The 17500-nt window shown below is 39.9% G+C and overlaps 1 protein-coding gene across 7 annotated transcripts in view; it reads left to right on the top strand.

Annotated features, from left to right (window-relative positions):
• The window catches only part of LOC147020172 (phosphofurin acidic cluster sorting protein 2-like), a 339240-nt gene that overhangs the window by 319034 nt on the left and 2706 nt on the right, over positions 1 to 17500 (top strand). For 5 of the 7 annotated variants that reach the window (XM_085895252.1, XM_085895249.1, XM_085895255.1 and 2 more), the window contains 2 exons: positions 8298 to 8548; positions 8673 to 8786. In XM_085895252.1, coding sequence (XP_085751378.1) covers positions 8298 to 8548; positions 8673 to 8786 — 365 coding nt within the window. The remainder of the gene's footprint in view (positions 1 to 8297; positions 8549 to 8672; positions 8787 to 17500) is intronic. The other 2 variants (XM_085895256.1, XM_085895251.1) reach the window with 1 other exon arrangement.

Genomic DNA, 17500 nt, shown 5'->3' with positions numbered 1-17500 from the left:
TGGAAGAAAATACAAATTGGAGGTTTTTTGATCACCCTAGAATGCAGCGTCAAATCAGCATGGTACTTAGCCATATCGTGACCTCTTCTTCACACCGATATTGCACCCTCTCACATGCCATGCTCACTTCCTAGGGGTTGTGCTTGACAGCTCCAATTACATACACCACCCTATAGAACATATCCAAGCACAGTAAACTCTTAAAGATCATGGCAGTTACATTCCTGGAAAATTCCACGATAGTTCGAACCGCAATAGTTAAAACCAATTTTGTATGGTAATCAGGGGGTTACTTTCCCGACCTTCCAGAAAATATCGAGGAAGGTTGGTGACAGCTGAAAATACACACATCACAATTGAAGTAAACATGTAAAATAAATATAAATTGGCTCTGCAATGAAGTGTCCTGCTGCGTTGAAGCAGATTTAACATTCAATGCACCCCTTCCCAACTGTAATTTGTCGAAAACCCCCCATCTCTCTCTCTCTCTCTCTCTCTCTCTCTCTCTCTCTCTCTCTCTCTCTCTCTCTCTCTCTCTCTCTCTCTCTCTCTCTCTCTCTCTCTCTCTCTCTCTCTCTCTCTCTCTCTCTCTCTCTCTCTCTCTCTCTCTCTCTCTCTCTCTCTCTCTCTCTCTCTCTCTCTCTCTCTCTCTCTCTCTCTCTCTCTCTCTCTCTCTCTCTCTCTCTCTCTCTCTCTCTCTCTCTCTCTCTCTCTCTCTCTCTCTCTCTATCTCTCTCTCTCTCTATCACTATCTCTCTCTATCACTATCTCTCTCTATCACTATCTCTCTCTATCACTATCTCTCTCTATCACTATCTCTCTCTATCACTATCTCTCTCTATCACTATCTCTCTCTATCACTATCTCTCTCTATCACTATCTCTCTCTATCACTATCTCTCTCTATCACTATCTCTCTCTATCACTATCTCTCTCTATCACTATCTCTCTCTATCACTATCTCTCTCTATCACTATCTCTCTCTATCACTATCTCTCTCTATCACTATCTCTCTCTATCACTATCTCTCTCTATCACTATCTCTCTCTATCACTATCTCTCTCTATCACTATCTCTCTCTATCACTATCTCTCTCTATCACTATCTCTCTCTATCACTATCTCTCTCTATCACTATCTCTCTCTATCACTATCTCTCTCTATCACTATCTCTCTCTATCACTATCTCTCTCTATCACTATCTCTCTCTATCACTATCTCTCTCTATCACTATCTCTCTCTATCACTATCTCTCTCTATCACTATCTCTCTCTATCACTATCTCTCTCTATCACTATCTCTCTCTATCACTATCTCTCTCTATCACTATCTCTCTCTATCACTATCTCTCTCTATCACTATCTCTCTCTATCACTATCTCTCTCTATCACTATCTCTCTCTATCACTATCTCTCTCTATCACTATCTCTCTCTATCACTATCTCTCTCTATCACTATCTCTCTCTATCACTATCTCTCTCTATCACTATCTCTCTCTATCACTATCTCTCTCTATCACTATCTCTCTCTATCACTATCTCTCTCTATCACTATCTCTCTCTATCACTATCTCTCTCTATCACTATCTCTCTCTATCACTATCTCTCTCTATCACTATCTCTTTCTATCACTATCTCTCTCTCTCTCCCTATCTCTCTCTATCACTATCTCTCTCTATCACTATCTCTCTCTATCACTATCTCTCTCTATCACTATCTCTCTCTATCACTATCTCTCTCTATCACTATCTCTCTCTATCACTATCTCTCTCTATCACTATCTCTCTCTATCACTATCTCTCTCTATCACTATCTCTCTCTATCACTATCTCTCTCTATCACTATCTCTCTCTATCACTATCTCTCTCTATCACTATCTCTCTCTATCACTATCTCTCTCTATCACTATCTCTCTCTATCACTATCTCTCTCTATCACTATCTCTCTCTATCACTATCTCTCTCTATCACTATCTCTCTCTATCACTATCTCTCTCTATCACTATCTCTCTCTATCACTATCTCTCTCTATCACTATCTCTCTCTATCACTATCTCTCTCTATCACTATCTCTCTCTATCACTATCTCTCTCTATCACTATCTCTCTCTATCACTATCTCTCTCTATCACTATCTCTCTCTATCACTATCTCTCTCTATCACTATCTCTCTCTATCACTATCTCTCTCTATCACTATCTCTCTCTATCACTATCTCTCTCTATCACTATCTCTCTCTATCACTATCTCTCTCTATCACTATCTCTCTCTATCACTATCTCTCTCTATCACTATCTCTCTCTATCACTATCTCTCTCTATCACTATCTCTCTCTATCACTATCTCTCTCTATCACTATCTCTCTCTATCACTATCTCTCTCTATCACTATCTCTCTCTATCACTATCTCTCTCTATCACTATCTCTCTCTATCACTATCTCTCTCTATCACTATCTCTCTCTATCACTATCTCTCTCTATCACTATCTCTCTCTATCACTATCTCTCTCTATCACTATCTCTCTCTATCACTATCTCTCTCTATCACTATCTCTCTCTATCACTATCTCTCTCTATCACTATCTCTCTCTATCACTATCTCTCTCTATCACTATCTCTCTCTATCACTATCTCTCTCTATCACTATCTCTCTCTATCACTATCTCTCTCTATCACTATCTCTCTCTATCACTATCTCTCTCTATCACTATCTCTCTCTATCACTATCTCTCTCTATCACTATCTCTCTCTATCACTATCTCTCTCTCTCTCACTGTCTCTCTCTATCACTATCTCTCTCTATCACTATCTCTCTCTATCACTATCTCTCTCTATCACTATCTCTCTCTATCACTATCTCTCTCTATCACTATCTCTCTCTATCACTATCTCTCTCTATCACTATCTCTCTCTATCACTATCTCTCTCTATCACTATCTCTCTCTATCACTATCTCTCTCTATCACTATCTCTCTCTATCACTATCTCTCTCTATCACTATCTCTCTCTATCACTATCTCTCTCTATCACTATCTCTCTCTATCACTATCTCTCTCTATCACTATCTCTCTCTATCACTATCTCTCTCTATCACTATCTCTCTCTATCACTATCTCTCTCTATCACTATCTCTCTCTATCACTATCTCTCTCTATCACTATCTCTCTCTCACTATCTCTCTCTCACTATCTCTCTCACACTATCTCTCTCACACTATCTCTCTCACACTATGTCTCTATCACTATCTCTCTCTATCACTATCTCTCTCTATCACTATCTCTCTCTATCACTATCTCTCTCTATCACTATCTCTCTCTATCACTATCTCTCTCTATCACTATCTCTCTCTATCACTATCTCTCTCTATCACTATCTCTCTCTTTCACTATCTCTCTCACACTATCTCTCTCACACTATCTCTCTCACACTATCTCTCTCACACTATCTCTCTCACACTATCTCTCTCACACTATCTCTCTCACACTATCTCTCTCACACTATCTCTCTCTCACACTATATCTCTCTCACACTATCTCTCTCTCACACTATCTCTCTCTCACACTATCTCTCTCTCATACTATCTCTCTCACACTATCTCTCTCTCACACTATCTCTCACACTATATCTCTCTCACACTATATCTCTCTCACACTATATCTCTCTCACACTATATCTCTCTCACACTATATCTCTCTCACACTATATCTCTCTCACACTATATCTCTCTCACACTATATCTCTCTCACACTATATCTCTCTCACACTATATCTCTCTCACACTATATCTCTCTCACACTATATCTCTCTCACACTATATCTCTCTCACACTATATCTCTCTCACACTATATCTCTCTCACACTATATCTCTCTCACACTATATCTCTCTCACACTATATCTCTCTCACACTATATCTCTCTCACACTATATCTCTCTCACACTATATCTCTCTCACACTATATCTCTCTCACACTATATCTCTCTCACACTATATCTCTCTCACACTATATCTCTCTCCCACTATCTCTCGCTCACACTATCTCTCTCTCACACTATCTCTCTCTCACACTATCTCTCTCTCACACTATATCTCTCTTACACTATATCTCTCTCACACTATATCTCTCTCACACTATATCTCTCTCACACTATATCTCTCTCACACTATATCTCTCTCACACTATATCTCTCTCACACTATATCTCTCTCACACTATATCTCTCTCACACTATATCTCTCTCACACTATCTCTCTCTCACACTATCTCTCTCTCACACTATCTCTCTCTCACACTATCTCTCTCTCACACTATCTCTCTCTCACACTATCTCTCTCTCACACTATCTCTCTCTCACACTATCTCTCTCTCACACTATCTCTCTCTCACACTATCTCTCTCTCTCACTATCTCTCTCTATCACTATCTCTCTCTATCACTATCTCTCTCTATCACTATCTCTCTCTATCACTATCTCTCTCTATCACTATCTCTCTCTATCACTATCTCTCTCTATCACTATCTCTCTCTATCACTATCTCTCTCTCACTATCTCTCTCTCACTATCTCTCTCTCACTATCTCTCTCTCACTATCTCTCTCTCACTATCTCTCTCTCACTATCTCTCTCTCACTATCTCTCTCTCACTATCTCTCTCTCACTATCTCTCTCTCACTATCTCTCTCTCACTATCTCTCTCTCTCTCTCTCTCTCTCTCTCTCTCTCTCTCACTATCTCTCTCTATCACTATCTCTCTCTCACTATCTCTCTCACTATCTCTCTCTCACTATCTCTCTCTCACTATCTCTCTCTCACTATCTCTCTCTTTCTCACTATCTCTATCTCTCTATCTCTCTGTCTCTCTATCTCTCTATCTCTCTATCTCTCTATCTCTATCTATCTCTCTATCTCTATCTATCTCTCTATCTCTATCTATCTCTCTATCTCTATCTATCTCTCTCTATCTATCTCTCTCTATCTATCTCTCTCTATCTATCTCTCTCTATCTATCTATCTCTCTATCTCTCTCTTGTACCATAGTCTTCACAGAGTGCCGGTGCTGCCAACACAACTTCCTGAGCAAGGGCTATACTGGGTGGTTTTCCATTGCCTTCCCAGCAGTAGGGGCAGGAATTTGGAATTTGTTCACGGTGCTGGTGATAGTTCACATACTCTTTGCAAAGGACACCGTGGGATTTTAAACACCCACCAACTAATGCCGGCAGATGGAATGCCCAGTTTAACGTCCATCCAAGGGAGGGCACCCACATTGATGAATTACCCTGCTGATCGATGACATGAAGAATGGTAAAGCAGCGGGCAGCACTGGTATTGCCGCAGAAATTCTCAAGGCATCTAGTGATATTTGAGTGAATTTAATCACTAAATATGTAAATGCAATTTTAAGAGAGACATCTGTCCCAGATGAATGGTTGAAGTGTAAGAATGAATATTTATAAAGGGAAGTTTATGGAGTTGTTTCCCCTTTTGACATCAAGAGGGACCTCTCTCCAATTTAAGGAAAAACTGTATGCAGCTTGCATTCGAAGCCTGATGTTGTATGGCAGTGAAACATGGGTGATCAAATATAAGGATGAACAGAGATGTGAATGAAATGAAATGAGAACGGTGAGGTGGATGTGTAATGTGACACTGAAGGATAGGAAACCAAATGTCTAATTAAGAGATAGGTTAGGAATCGAAAGCATTTGTGAGGCTATGTGTAGGGGTAGGTTGAGATGCTTTGGATATGTGAAAAGGATGTTGGGGATGCGGGGGGGGGGGGAGGTGGTGAGCTGTATGAAGAGGTGCATAAACATGAATGTGAATGGAAGGAGAGCTGGAGGCCATCTGAGGAAAACATGAGATGTGTTCATGAGAGAGATGATCTCAAAGTTAAAGTGAAAGGCCTACCAAGAGGGCCAGCAAGGAATCATGCAGCCATTCGGTGAACCACGACTTACACATGCAAGTCTGGAAACGGCCGTAAGATGATGATGGTGATGATGATGTGAAACACCGGAATTAGTTTATAGCTGGGTTGGATTCAAACTGAGGGAGTGTGCGTAACATCAGCCCATTCTGCCAGCCTTAAAGCCCCCACCTTTCTTCCTCGATAACGTAATCTCTTCAATTATATCCTTTTGTAAGCTGTCAATGTGTTTCTTTTATAAATTGTTCTGGAGCTCTGAACATCAGTGAATAAATAAAATAAACGCACTCTCACCTCAACCAAGTTTATCCAAAACCTTCACTTTCTGAGTCTGACATCACTTTCCTCGACTTTTTTTTTGCATTTGGTTCAACACCAACAACACTTTTCCTCTTGGGAGCTATGTCTAATTATCATGAAGGTCAATAATAACCAAAAACAAAGGAATTGATTTCGATTACATGGAAGATTACACCAAAGGTAGTCTTAATGTGGAGATGGGTACAGTGCAGTAGTGTATGCGCTGCATGTCTAAGTTACTACCTGCACCGCAGTAACGCCGCTGATTTACAATTACATGTGTAAAGTCGAAGCTGTTTACAATAATCACTTCTTTTCTCCATTGTTTACGCTTCAGCGTCGTCATTAACGGTGCATGAGAAACAGCAAAAGGCTCGTGGTACAAGATAACCATCACAACTCAACTCAAAATCCCTGATTGGTCGAAATTAAACCCTGCACAAACAAATCAGTACACAAGAGGTCACCCGCGATATTCAAACCCACAATATTTAAGGATTTACTGGACTGCAAAACTGGAGGTTCTTGGAAGTATTACGAAGGTGATTTGTTCTCCAGTGTTCAAGTATATACTTCAATTTAAATAAAGGTTGAAAGAGGTTTAAAGGTGTATAAATAAATGAATTCTGTGTTTCACCGCCGTTGTACGCAGAGTCCATTACATCAAACTAACACATTACATTAGTTATTCGTACTTGTATGTATCCTTTATGACATCCTTAAAAATAGTAACTGTCCTGTTTGGAATGATTTTCACTTTTGTTTGACTGCCAGGCAGGCAGAATAAAATAATCGCTCCCATGTCCAAAGGAAGCGGTGCAGTTTGACGTTGTTAATATGAAATAGGCAAGGCCTAGAAACGGAATGAAACCCATTAGAATTACCCTTTAGAATTACCCTTCAGAATTACCCTTCAGAATTACCCTTTAGAATTACCCTTTAAATTGCCCTTTCAATTAACTCTTAGAATTACCCTTTAAAACACTAGAATTACACCTTAGAACCCTTTAGAATTAAACACGGTGGATTAGAAAGGTTGTTCTTCATTGTTGATGGATGGACGGGTGGAAGGAAGGGCATACCAAATATTGGAGTGGCTGCACTGCTTAAAAATTATCTAACTCCTCTCTGCGCATTGGCAATTGGGCCAAATTCAGCGTTAAAGTATGGCAAAACAGTAAACTTGTCTTTCTATTCATGTTCCGATTAGTGTTCAAAGTTTAACGTTAAATTTAAATGAGCTGTTCCTCAATCATAGACTGATAAGACAGACAGACAGAAATGAACCAATTACTTGACTGCTTTTTGTTTTGCATGCGCAGGGTAAAAATTTATAATCATGAATGCTACACTGATGATGCATGTATCACCCAAGGTGTGCTTCGTGCCTCAGCAATTTATTTATTTTTGAAGCAGGTCAGCTTTGGGCCAAGATGCTATAAAAAGTAATTATGATAAACTGTGAAGTTGATAAAAAACTCATGAAAAATCATGATAAATAGAACCCAACCTTGCACACAAGAATAATTTTATCATGATACTGTGGCTAATTTGCTCTACTACAGGCAAGTGCTCTTTGACAGTAATGAATTTGCCTCACAGAGGGTAATGAAAATAGCCTCAAGTTAAACTCAGGACTGGTGTCTGTGTCAAAAATCACTATGCAAATCTCGATGCTACTTTCTTAATGGTTCGGGTGGTGGGCTTGGGATCCAAGGATCCTGAGTTCAAATCCTGCTCAGCTGTGGAATTAATACCAGGTGGGGTTGACTCTGCCTGTCATTCTTCCCAGGTCGGCAAAATGAGTGCCAGCTTGTTGGTAGACTGTCAGTGATGACCCGTCCAGGATTGTATCCAATAGCCAAGGAGTCTGCTTAGGCAGCACCAACGCTCTGCAGAGAGTATGGTCCGGATGGATGGGTGGATGGATTTGAGTTTGAACTGTGCATTTCGTTTTTTACTTACATTTAACCTGAGAAAAATTATTTATTGTCACCAACGAAAACCTTTCTTGATTTGCGTTTTTAGTTGTGATTGTCTTTTCAGTGTTTTTTATTTTTTATTTTTTGGCAGACCTTGTTTGAGTAGCCCAGGAAGTGAGCTCATGGGACTGCAGGTCGATTACTGGACGGCTACAGGATTGCCCGGAGGCCTTCCGGGCGGACGACGTGAATGTGAACGGCGGGATATTCCTACAAGCAAAACGACACTTCGCAGCAACTTTCGCTCTTTGGTGGTTACTCGACTGCCCCCTGGTGGCGAACCTGTCCCGAGTACAACCATGGCAATGACCATAGTCACACAGGAGAAGAACAAAAAAGGTGGTAAGAACAAAGTTGTGCATGGTGCACAAGTTTTGTTGAGATTATTTTTACATTCGTACCATTGACTCATAATCCATAAATTAGCATTATGTCCTTTCTTTCATGGTGTCATCTTTCCTTCCAGTTATGTTTCTGAGCAAGAAACCAAAAGAAAAGGACATGGAGACAAAGAGCCAGGCGATTGAAGGTATAAATCGCCTCATCTGCACAGCCAAGCAACAGCAGACAATGTTGAAAGGTTAGTTCCTGTCCATGCAATTGTTTTTAACCTCCGCCATCGAAGATCGGAGGTTACTGTTTTCACCCCTTTCTGTTTGTTTGTTACTTAAGAAATCCAAAGATTTCAGAAGTATATTGATCACTTCCGTTTCTGTTTGTTTGTTTGTGTGTTTGTTACTTAGGAAATCTAAAGATTTCGTAAGTATATTGATGACTTCCATTTGTTACTTACGAAATCGAAAGATTTTGTAAGTATATTGATGCCTTCCGTTTCTGTTTGTTTGTTTGTTTGTTTGTTTGTTTGTTTGTAGGCACGATAACTCGAGAACGGAAGAAGCTACCAATGTCAAATTACACCACGTGATTCAGGAGCGTGGTGGCTAGCGCTGATTAGATATTGGTCAAAATCAGTCAAAGGTCAAGGTCACAGTGAGGTCAAACATCCAAAACATTCGATTTTTGATGGTTTGGTACAGAATCATCGTATAAACTTCTGGTATGGTTTGCGTCACTACCTTCTCCAAAGACAGCTTTTATGAGACAAGGTCAGAGGTCAAGTTGACGATTTCGTAAGTACCAGTCTGACTGCTTGTTTGTTTGTTTGTAGGCACGATAACTCGAGAATGGAAGAAGCTACCAATGTCAAATTACACCACGTGATTCAGGAGGGTGATGGCTTGCGCTGATTAGATTTTGGTCAAAATCGGTGAAAGGTCAAGATCATAGTGAGGTCAAACATAATTACGTAAATTCATGTGGAGAAATGGAGATTTTTGCTTCGCTCGATGTTACGAATTCGTTTTAACTTCGATTTTAATTTTGTCTTCGGTTTTTGCGATCGCTTAGGAAGCTTAAAACTCGGTTGTCGAAATTCTGGTAAAAATCGGATGTTTTATGAGATTTATGTCGGGTGTCATATGTGAGGATTAACTAAAGATTATGCTTTTGAGGGGGATTGTAACACACGGCATTACGCACTCGTTTTAAAGTCAATTTGCATGTTAATCATATCTATGTTTGGGACAGTACATGTTGAACAAGATTTTACTGACAACTTTAAATTTTATTGATATTAGAACATTTAGTAAACTGAATGTTCATTCCAACAAAATATATATTTAATTTCCAATGCATTATGAGTAGTTCACAATATGTGCCGTTTCAAAATTGCATAGTCTATGCCAAATGTCAATCATGTATCGGTTGGCTGCTGCTGCCATATAGATTAGTTGGGGTGAGTTAGCAATTGCAGTTGAGAAATGTGTTGAATCCACAACATGTATTTTCACGTACTAGTTTATAGATTAATTAAAAGTATAAGATAAATTAACTTGTCAACTTGATCTGCTGTAGGATTCACCTTTTGTGGCTCTTAACCATCAAGTTGACGATTTCGTAAGTACCAGTCTATGACTGCTTGTTTGTTTGTTTGTGAACAGTATTACGGAAAAACTTCTCGACGGATTTCGACGAAACTTGGTGGGGGGATTAGGTATGGTCCAAGGATCATGCCATTAGATTTTGGACTTGGTCCAAAATCCAATATGGCCGCTATGGCGGCCATTTTGAAAAAATCTTTGAATTTTTTTTTTTTTTTGCATTTCTAAATGTCTAAAGTGATTTCCAACAAAAAATATGCCAAAATTATCATTGCGGCTGATTTTGGAACTTCAGGTGGATATACCCACGTAAAATCAATTTCTGTCTCAAGGAATCCAGTTATGACGAATGAATTGAGTATGTAAAAGTTAAAAGTAAAAGGGAAAGTTGCAAACGATAACTCTGTGAGCACTGTTGACGTCAAATTGAATGAATAGGATATCAGGTTCACTTGAGTGACCAAGCAGTATTGGCGGCGGAGGTTTTGCACTCTACCGAGTGCTCCCCCTCTAGTTTTAATCCTGTTATGTTATGACACCAACAATCAGATTCCCACCTCAGTTAGTATTATCAACTTGCATATAGTTACCCTTGCCGAAGGAGAGGGTATTGCATTTGTTTCTTTCTGTCTGTCTGTCTTTGTTTGTTTGTCCGCACAGAACCTTAGTGTTTTTCTCCACAACCACTTGTCAGATTGAGACATTTTCACCATAGGAGCAACTACTCATGTAGAATGTTTTAATGATAATTATGACGTCATAGGTCACATGACATGGCAGCCATTTTGGGAAAAATGGAAAAACTTTGGACCTGTATCTCTGAAACTGTACTAAGGAAAAAATTGAAACTTGGCACACGGCAAGTACTCCTCACAGGGAATAAATGTGATTTTTTTTTTTTTTTAGGACGTCTGAGATGCCTTCATTACGTCACAATTGCATATGTAGAATGCTACATCGGATCAGTATGAAAAGATACGAGGGTCATCCAGGGATAAAATAGTTTGTAGAAATTTTTTTATGACATCATCGGTCATGTGATTCAGCAGCCATATTGTTTTTTATTTATTTTAACAACCTTCAAAAATCTTCTTCTCTGAAGTAGCTGAACAGATTGAGGTGAAACTTTACATGTATGACCGCCTATCAATGAGGAACAAAAGGTTCACACATATGACATCATAGGTCACATGGTATGGCAGCCATATTGGATTTAACCTCAAACCTATAAAGAATATTTTTCTCCAGAACGACTGGACAGATCGAGGCGAAACTTCACACAAATGTTCCTCAAGCCATGGGTGTATAAGTTTATTCAGGAATAATTGATAGGTCACATGGTTTGGCAGCCATATTAAATAATGTTTTCTCTGGAACCACTTGATCAATCGACGTGACACTTCACAATTGTGATCTGGTAGTGATGAGGAATACATGTTTTAAATGTCAACTTGATTGGATGCATGGTCTGGCAGCCAGAATGATTTAATTTTTAATGTGGGTTCTTTTTGATTTTTTTGTTTGTTTGTTTTTTTGAATCGGCCTCACTTGGCTATGCCTGGATGGATTTGAGGGTAGAGGAATAGCAGCTGAATGGTGAATCCCATCCAGGTTCCTCCTGATGACTTCATCTTTGCTTTTTGCATGTTTTGGTTCCTTCTGATTACTCTAAAACAGGACTGTACATATTTGGTCTTCCATTTGTAGTTAATTGAATTTATTTTAATCCCATTCTGAATTCATTTGAATAATAATTTTAAAAACGTCATGGGTCAGGGTCAGGGTCAGGTGTCCAATCAAAGCGGAGCTGCATCAAAGCGGGATGTCTTGGTACCCTGTCATCATGGCCAGCAGTTATAAAGTGGCAGTTCTCATTTTTGGTTCACGAAAAAATATTTTCACGAACAAAATAAGTGACCACTATATTCGTTATTGTTGTGTCTGTCTGTCTGTCTGTATGTATGTCTGTCTGTCTGTGTGTCTGTCCCGAGCATAGCTCCGTGGGTTTTGATCCGATCCTGATAAAATTTTGGTGGGAGGTTTATATCATGATGTAGTTGTGTTTTCCTGAGAATGGGCGTGGTGTGCCCATTATGGGCGAAGCCACACCCAAAAAACGTGTTTTTAGGGGGTAGCCGATTTCAATTTGCATCTTCTCCGATGGGTTTGTCGAATCTGGCTGGGGTTTCGGTATTTGGTGAGCCCAATGGCACCTGCATAGCCCCACGGAGCTCGATTTTTTTTTTTTTTAATTTTCGCCCAAGGTCAAGGTCACAAGGTCACGAACTTAGAAAATTGCGAATTGTGTTTTTAGGGGGTAGCCGATTTCAATTTGCATCTTCTCCTTGGGGGTTTGTCAAATCTGGCAGCGGTTTCAGAATTTGGTTAGCCCAATGGCACCAGCATAGCCCCATGGAGCTCTATTTTTCATTTTCGTCCCAAGGTCAAGGTCACAAGGTCAAAAATTTAGAAAATTGCGAATTTTGACATAAAAATCCATCTTCTCCGAGGGGTTTGTCGAATCTGGCAGGGGTTTCGGTATTTAGTTAGCCCAATGGCACCTGCATAGCCCCACGGAGCTCGATTTTTCATTTTCGTCCCAAGGTCAAGGTCATGAACTTAGAAAATTTCGAATTTTGACATAAAAATCATATGACCGCCCAAACTTTGAGAGCGAGGATGACAATATTTTTTATGCATAATCTTAAGGTCATTCCCCACCTAAAGTCTTGAAATCATTTTGCTCTATCTCAAACACCTTGTCCGTGGCGCCCCCTTCAAGTTTGTTTTTTACGCTGATTTCATCAAAGTATGGATAATCCAAGGAGTGCTTAATGTCATATAGCCTATGTGACGTTATATTGTTCCTGGAATGTTCCAGAGGAAGCTTTGCACCAAAGGTCATAATCCTTGACCTTTGACCTTTAAAGTTTACAAAGGTCAAATTTTCAAAGTTGTGGGAATCGAACCGGGTTTTCAACCTTCTTCGACGAACTAACTCCAATAAGCTATAGCATGTATCCTGTTTCCTTATTTTAATGTCCACAACATTGTTTTGTGATCTTTAAAGGTTATGCAAAGGTCAAATTTTTTTAAGTTGTTGAACGAAACCGGGTTTTTGACATTTTGCAGCTAATAACTTGTCACTCGTACTACATCATGTTGATCATTTTTATAACTTGGTCAAACATTATCACATTGTCTCATCCTTGACTTCTGAAACAATCTACATCGTCAAATACCGCTCATGAACCATCGTCGTCTTCAGACTTGTGTCTTATTAATTTCGTAACACACCAGTACACAAACAACATGCAAAAGTCCTGGTGAGGGTCTGCAATCTCTGATTGCTCTTTTTCTTGTTAGCTACTGTAATTTGTTGTGTCATCATATAGTATTTGATGGTTTCTAAAGTGCTCTCCTCCAGTCTTGCTTCCTCTTTTCTCTTAGCCCCCTGACCTTCCACAGCATATCCATGATGTACAGGTTCTTCCAGTAACCACCTGCTGGTTAAATTCCTATAATCCAGGCTGTCTGCTCTCCTCTGTTAACTCCTCTGTTTCTTGCTTCTCTCATGTAAGGAACCACCTTTTAAGGATCGTTCTTTCCCAGTCTTCACTCCAGGGTCTTAAGCAGGCAGGGAACCATCATTTCTTCTCCACCATCCTTACAAAAAATCATTATTACCCCATTAGCCATTCCTAACACTCACTTGCAGGTTGCAGTGTTTCCTTCCCCCTTTTTTTCTCTCCTCTTTTCCTGATCATTCATTCCCTTGCTATTTTTGACCTTTTAAGGTCAAAGGTTTGAACCTTTAAAGGTTGGCCTGGCTGATCAGTTCTTACCCCTATCCCATTCCCCTCCCCACCTCTTGTTGCCTTTCCGTGAGCCTCAATCTTGTAAACAAAGAAAGAAAAAGAAGCCTGTGTTTGTATGAATCTTGTTCCAATGCACAATGCTCGAATGTGAAAGTGAGCACAACACAAAAATAATGTCGAATTGGAAAGTGAAAATGCACGGTTCCACTTGCACAATGATTCCACATGGTGGCATAAACTGGAATGAAGCCATCACCCAATCAATTAATGGGGCAGATCTTCAGCCAGGAAGCAACAGATCCAGAGCAACAGATCCAAATTCTTATTGAGTTTTGGTTTGTGATTGATGGAATTCCCAAATTTTCCTGAAGTGGAGAAGTGGCTGCAAAGGCTATGGCTTTGTGTCAGAAAGTATATAATAAACTCGTGACAATTCATAAAGAATAGTTCATTGTGTTTTAATTGCATTTGAGGGAATCCATTTACTGATTATTTTATTTTCCCTAATTTTTTGTCAAAAAAATTCTCTCCAAACATGTGAACACATTTGTGGATGGAATCATTCCATTCATATGTTTGAGTCTCCCAGACTCTGTATAGAATTGATTGATGAATTTTGTGTGGACAGTGGTGTGAAAACGGAAAAGCAGGGGGGGGGGGCGAAAAACACCTCAATGGATAGGTTATGAGCCGTAGTTGTGCACCTTGGCACTGGTTTTTTGACAGACATGAAGATGCGAGGAAAAAACGGTATTTTTAATCGCGCTAATATATTATATTGCGAGACGCCAACCATGATGACGCTGCTAAACACACCCTTATTTCTGTGTTCCCATAACGGCCTTTAACAACAAGAACGAGAGCTTCATGGTCCTAGGGGACTCGTATGTTCAAAAGAACAGACCCTTATATTGTATGATATACTCAGATGCACATTTGTGTGTCATACATTTAGATCCAGACTAAAGCTACATTGGAAATGCATCCTAGGGATCATGAAAGAGCTTGCTGATGCATTTAGTCAGAGGGAATGAAAAGGAAGGTGCTTGTATGTCAGACATGCCAACTTTCATCAATTACTGGATGTCTTTTTTTTCTTATCTCTTCATAGTTCTGCAGGTTGTACTTTTTTTCTATGTTTCAGGGTACCTTCATTTGTTAGTTCATAGCTTAATTAACTCTGCCAGTGAAGGTGAAGGAGGTTATGTTTTCACCCCCTCTCTGTCCGTCCGTCTGTCTGTCTGTCTGTTTGTCTTTGTTTGTCTGTGTGCAGGATATCTCAAAAACTTGTGCACGGATCTGCATGAAATTTGGTGGACAGGTTGGCTGTGTGACGAGGAAGAACAGATTCAATTTTGTTGAAGATCCGGATCCGGATCCGGTTACTAGAATTTAAGTGATTCTTTACCATTGAGAGATAGGGCCAAAAATGACATGTAGCACGATATCTCAAAAAGTTGTGGACTGATTTGGATGAAACTTGGTGGACAGGTTGGGTGTGTGACAAGGAAGAATTGATTCAATTTTGGTGAAGTTCTAAATCCGGATCCGATAATTTTTTTAAGTAATTCTTCACCATTGAGAGAGAGGGCCAAAAATGATATGTAGCACAATATCTCAAAAAATTGTTGACGGATCCGGATGAAATTTTGTGGACAGGTTGGGCGTTTGACGAGGACGAACTGATTACATTTTGGTGAAGATCCAGATCCGGATCAAATTAACAGAATTTTTAAAGTGATTCTTCACCATTGAGAGAGAGGACCAAAAACGATATATAGCACGGTATCTCAAAAAGTTGGAGACGGATGAAACTTGGTAGACATGTTGGGTGTGTGACAAGGAAGAATTGATTCAATTTTGTTGAAGATCCGGATCCGGATCCGACTACTGGAATTTTTTAAGTGATTCTTCACCATTGAGAGGGAGAGGGCTCAAAAGCGATTCACAGCATGATATTTCAAAAATGTATTGGGCCCGATATGTTCTCGTATATCAGGCATTACGTGGCGGAGGTATGCACTCTACCGAGTGCCTTTCTAATTTGTTGTTATTTACTTCGGCACCATCGAAAGATTACATAATACCAGAAAATGAAGTTTCCACCACCCCACCTCTGCCCACCATTTTTCATACATTCTCTTCCCTTCACCTTCATCTATCTATAATTCCAGTTGTGTGCGTGCGTGCGTGCGTGCGTGCGTGAGTGTGACCGCTGTTTCCCGACAACCACTGGTCTGATGTAATTTAAACTTGCCAGGTATATTGCTGGGGACCTGAGGATGTGCGTTTTCAAGTTTTGATATTAATCGGACAAGTGGTTCCCAAGTTATGGCCATTTATTTCCCAAACCAATGACAAGACACGTTGTTGCGTGGGCGTGGCTGATGGGGAAGAGAAGCTCAGCCGCGTTCGCCATTACAGGTTACAACGTACAGAATTCCGGATAGTGATGACTTCGTGTATTCTAATAATTTCTCGATTTCTTATGTGCATTTTTCGATAAACACAATGCCCCCAACTTATGATCGTTTTCATATTAGACGGTGCATAAATTTCGGTAACATCAGAGTGCTCGTATGCTCTGAACCAGGAAGTAAAATTTTTTTTCTCTCTCTTCTCTTCTCTTTTTGTTTTTCCTTGCCACGACATTGCGAAAAGGTAAAATACTTTGGCGCTAATTGAATAATTGGGTATTAAAACTAAATTGCGAATAATCGTAACTGCGAATAATATGCGAACTTCCGGGTCACGCACATCCGGGCACACGAGAGCAAAGAAACGGCCCGTGTGGTTGTTGTTTGTTGCTCGCGGTTTGAATATTTATTTATTAAAAAAAAAAATTATTTTTTTTTACGGCCACGTACTAGTATTCCTAATGCACTCATTCATTCATTCATTCATGTACCATGTCCTTTGCAGAGCATTGGTGCTGCCCAAGCAATTTCTTGATTCAGGTTACAATCCTGGACAAGCCTCCACGGCAACACAGGAAGTCAGGCCAGGAATTTGGAATTTGTTCAGCATGCAGGCAATAACTCACTGACTCTTTGTGCAGGCCTCTGGGAAATTTAGTGTGCACTAACTAATGCTGGCAGATGAGATGCCCAGTTTAACGTCCATCTGAGGAATGGCACACAAATTGATGAATCATCCTGTCTGTGAAACACCAGGGTGACGGTTTATAGCTGGGTTGGGATTCAAACCCAGGCTAGACAGCTTATAGGCAAGTATGCGTACCTCTATCCCATCCTTCCATCCCTACATGATGCAACTGCAAGAAATTATGGAATTTTTGAACTCCCTTCCTCCTACTCTTGTGGTTTTTTGAGGTTTTTTTCTGTTCTTTTTCTTTCTTTCTTCAAGTTTTTTCAATTTTCTGATTTTAATTTCAGTCCCAACACCCACTTCCTTTCCTCCCTTCAATATCCTGTGACAAATGAACGATAGACCCCTCTACACACCTCTACTTGTTATGTAGCGTGTTTCCTGCTGTGTTGATTTTACCACTCACCAGACATGCAATTAAAGCAAAG

This window comes from Eptatretus burgeri, chromosome 9, assembly GCF_056783735.1.
Source record: "Eptatretus burgeri isolate ZD-2024b chromosome 9, Ebu_testis_v1, whole genome shotgun sequence".
Lineage (NCBI taxonomy): Eukaryota > Metazoa > Chordata > Myxini > Myxiniformes > Myxinidae > Eptatretus > Eptatretus burgeri.
The sequence above is the reverse complement of the archived record's forward strand: the minus strand, read 5'-3'. Positions and strand labels throughout refer to the sequence as shown.